Source organism: Echinops telfairi, unplaced genomic scaffold (genome assembly GCF_000313985.2).
Source record: "Echinops telfairi isolate 266 unplaced genomic scaffold, ASM31398v2 ScPeMD7_3533;HRSCAF=4204_0, whole genome shotgun sequence".
Taxonomy (NCBI): Eukaryota; Metazoa; Chordata; class Mammalia; order Afrosoricida; family Tenrecidae; genus Echinops; species Echinops telfairi.
Window position 1 is genome coordinate 84,550,566 of NW_022107431.1, and position 3,492 is coordinate 84,554,057.

The following is a 3,492-nucleotide window of genomic DNA, read 5'->3' on the forward strand; positions in this document are numbered from 1 at the left end:
AATTAGAACCCCAATGCTTCATCCACATTGTTACATGTTTCAGAAATTCATCCCCACTGAGTAGTAGTCTGTTGTATAAATGTTGTATGAATGTACCCCAACTTGTTTATCCATCCACTAGTTGATAGACATTTGTTTCCAGTTTTGAAACAACCTAAAGTTGTTGTTTTGAAACAACCTAACGTTGTTTGGTTATGAACTGAGGTGCTATGAACAGGCATGTGTAAACAAAGCTAGAATTGTAAGTCTTCAACAGAGCAGCCTGGCCAGCAGTAAGTAGGCTCCCCTGAGGTGGGAGGAAGAGTTGATGAGGCTTAGTTACAAAGAGCAGCCAGTTTTGTTAAACACAGCCATAGCCAAAAAGGAAAGGGGGTGGGTGGGGCTGGGGAGGCCTGCATTGAGCACAGAAAGGACTGCTGATGGGTGTCTTTCAGTGCCTGGGAAAAACGGATTGCAACATCATTGGCAGGACAGGATAATACACACACTCAGCCATTTTATTCTGGCATGGGCTGGGCTTGAGCCAATAGACTCAAACCTATTTTCGTGGCTGTTGTTAAAGACACCTCTGAAGTCCATCCAGGCAGTTGAGACAAAGCACACCATCTCCAGAATTAGAAAGACCTGACAAGCTTGAGGACCTTGGGTGGGCACAAGTCACTGTGTCAAGGGTGGGCATAAAGAAGACCTCCCTTATGGATTGTTGGGAGGCTTCAATGAGAAAATGTTTTTCGCTTGGCAAGTGTCTGGGGCATAAGGAGGGCTAAGTAAGCACGAATTACTTTGTTTAAAAAGCATGTAATCTCTTTGATGAGTAAGTAGTCAAACAGTCCAAATTTGGCCCTGAAGAAATTGAAATATTTGAATAGTCTCTTTAGTGACACGAACATTTCTACCAGCAGCATTATTGAAAGAATAGATTACCAATCAAAATCCGGTTCGATTCTAAATATATCAACTCAAGCACAAAAACCTAGAGTGGCTTTGGCTAGTTCCAAAGCCTACGTACCAGGTGCTTCTTAAATCAGCAGTAAATCCAGTTCAGGAGCACTTACTCAGCTGCGCTCATTCTGTGCACATGCTTGTAGGCTGGACCCCACTTCTCTGGGCTGCCTTTGCTTCAGAGTTATCTGCTGCACCTTCAGTACCCAGGAAAGTGGAGGGCCCTGTGGTGTGGTGAAAAAAGTACAAGTTGGAAGCTGAGTACTTGGATTGAAGTCCTGCCCTATATTCCTGCTGGCATTGAGTCAATGGCAGTGAATTTGGGTTTGGGTTCTTTACCCCCACCCCTACGTTAAGTCTCTTGACTGTGGCAAAGGGATTAAGGTACCTTGATGGTGGTTTGGTGCCAGGGCTGTGCTCTGTGATTGTTTGCTGACTCCAGGCTTTATTTTCCATTTTCCCACCATCCCAACCTTCATTGGCATATAGCCCAAATGGAATGGAACTGCTTTAAAGAGTGATTCGGAAATCATTTGACAAACCAGTTGATACTGCAAAATCTGCCCAGAAAGTTAACCTTCCTAGAAGGATGAGGCCCCTTTCAGCGGCAACAGGACTCCAGCTAGTCCCTTGAGTGCTGAGCGTGGAAGGGCCTTTCTTTCCTATTTTAGCCACAGGTTGAGTTGTCTGGGAGAGAGAAGGGGTCATTTACTCAGAAAAAAGGCTTCCCTCCCTCTTCCAGGTCGATCCCCTATTCCTGCCTGCCGCTCATATACCCGCTCCGTGAGTCCAGCCAACCAGGGCTCCGGGAGCGCCCATTGGAGGGTTTGTTTTTACCGATTGCCGCCGAGCTCCCGGGCTGCTTCGGGCGCTGGCACCAGGTGAGAGCCGTTTTGCGCCGGGCGTGGTAAGCAGCGCCAGCTTATCCACTTCCGGAACCCGCATAGCTCCCTGGCTGGTGGTGCCGACTCCCTGCCAGAGGGGCAGCCGGCCCGGGGATCCCGCGGGCGCGCACTTCTGAGTCCGCGGGGATCGGGACTGAGCCCTGGCTCCGTCCTGGTGAATGAGCAGAAGCGTTGAACCGAAGAGTTAGGTCCTGTCTGCTTCCCGGCCCTGGCTATCCTGGGTAGTTACACTCCTAGGACCCTCCCCAGGAACCTTGGTGGCATAGTAGTTAGTTAGGCGTTGGGTTGCTAACTGCAAGGTCAGTAGTTCAGAACCCCCAGAAAGGAAAAACCAGGCTTGCTTCTTCCGTAAAGATTTCCAGTCTCGGAAACCTAGGAGTAGTAATTCCAGCCTGCCCGATAGGGTTGCTGCGAGTGGGCATCACCTCGATGTGTGTGTGCGTGTGGATGTGAGGACCTTGGGCAGAGGACCAACTCTGCGGCGGCGCCCCTGCTGCGGGCTGGGCTCGGCGGGACACGCCGGCGTTTGAAAGCCCGCGAGCCTCTCCCATTGGAGCGCGGGGCGCGGGGAGCTCGGAAGGCGCCGGGCGGGGCCCAGGTGCTGGATGCCAGCGAGGTTTCCTAATGTTTTCCTTGGAGTTGATCCCCAAGGGCTTCTTACTCCTCTGGAGTACCCGTAGTGCTGGGCCGCACTGCCCCTCTCGCCCCCACTCTCCTTCCTTTCTACCAAAAGAGGCCTGGCAAACAATTCCACCTTAGGGACCACAGTGTTTACCCCTGCCCCTGCCGCGCTCCCGGGACAGTGCGTCTCTTTGAGGAAGCGGGTAAAATGCAAACGCTAGCGTGAGCTGGGAGCCCTTTATTTTGTATATGTGACTATTTGGACTCTCCCTCGCAGAGGGAGAATTCCAGTTAGACAATATTGTTTTAAATTTTGCTAAGAAGATTCAAGAACTAAACCCGAGTTATTTGTTTGAAAGGATGTAACGAAAGACACAGCTCTCTTGACATGCAGTCCTAACGGGAAAACCCATTCTCACCGTGTTTCCCCTTTGCTTTTTTCCCCCAGTCCAGAGCACAGCCACCAGAAGAGAACAAAAGAAAGCCAGTGTTGGGGAAACTTGGCAACCTGTTCACGGCAGGAAGGAGAAGGAACACCAGGAACGGGTTCGAGTGCCCCTCCAGCTCAAATCCCAAAAACGTAACGCCAGCTAAACTCTCCCAGCGGGAGGGTGAGAAGAGTACCGCGCCGGGCGGCCCACCCCCGCACCCCGACGCGTGCCCCGAGGGTCCCACTCCCGAGTCCGAGGGCCAGGGCTCGGAGGGCAGTGTCCGGGCAGGCCCCCTGGACAGCGAGGTGACCCCCGGCTCGGGCAGCCGTGCGGTGGAGGCGGCCGCGGTGCAGCAGGGCCACGAAAGTGCTTCACCTCAATTAGAGCCTCCGGAGGCTCAGGGAGCGACTTTCCCAGGTGCCACCACCGCTGCCAAGCAGCCGCATTCCTCGCCAGAGGATTCCCCCGGGCGAGAGCACGCAGTGACGCCCGCGCCAGGTCTGGGGGAGGACCCTGCGCTCGGCGCTGGCTGCGGCGAGCAGGAGGCCGTCCGAGGTGCGGGGGCTCTGCCGGGGACGTCCACCGGGGAGCGG

The 3,492-nt window shown here is 53.5% G+C and overlaps 1 protein-coding gene across 1 annotated transcript in view; it reads left to right on the forward strand.

Annotated features, from left to right (window-relative positions):
- Window positions 1-3,492, forward strand: part of CRYBG1 (crystallin beta-gamma domain containing 1) — a 247,783-nt gene that overhangs the window by 181,592 nt on the left and 62,699 nt on the right. The window contains exon 3 of the mRNA XM_030886739.2: window positions 2,917-3,454. Coding sequence (XP_030742599.1) covers window positions 2,917-3,454 — 538 coding nt within the window. The remainder of the gene's footprint in view (window positions 1-2,916; window positions 3,455-3,492) is intronic.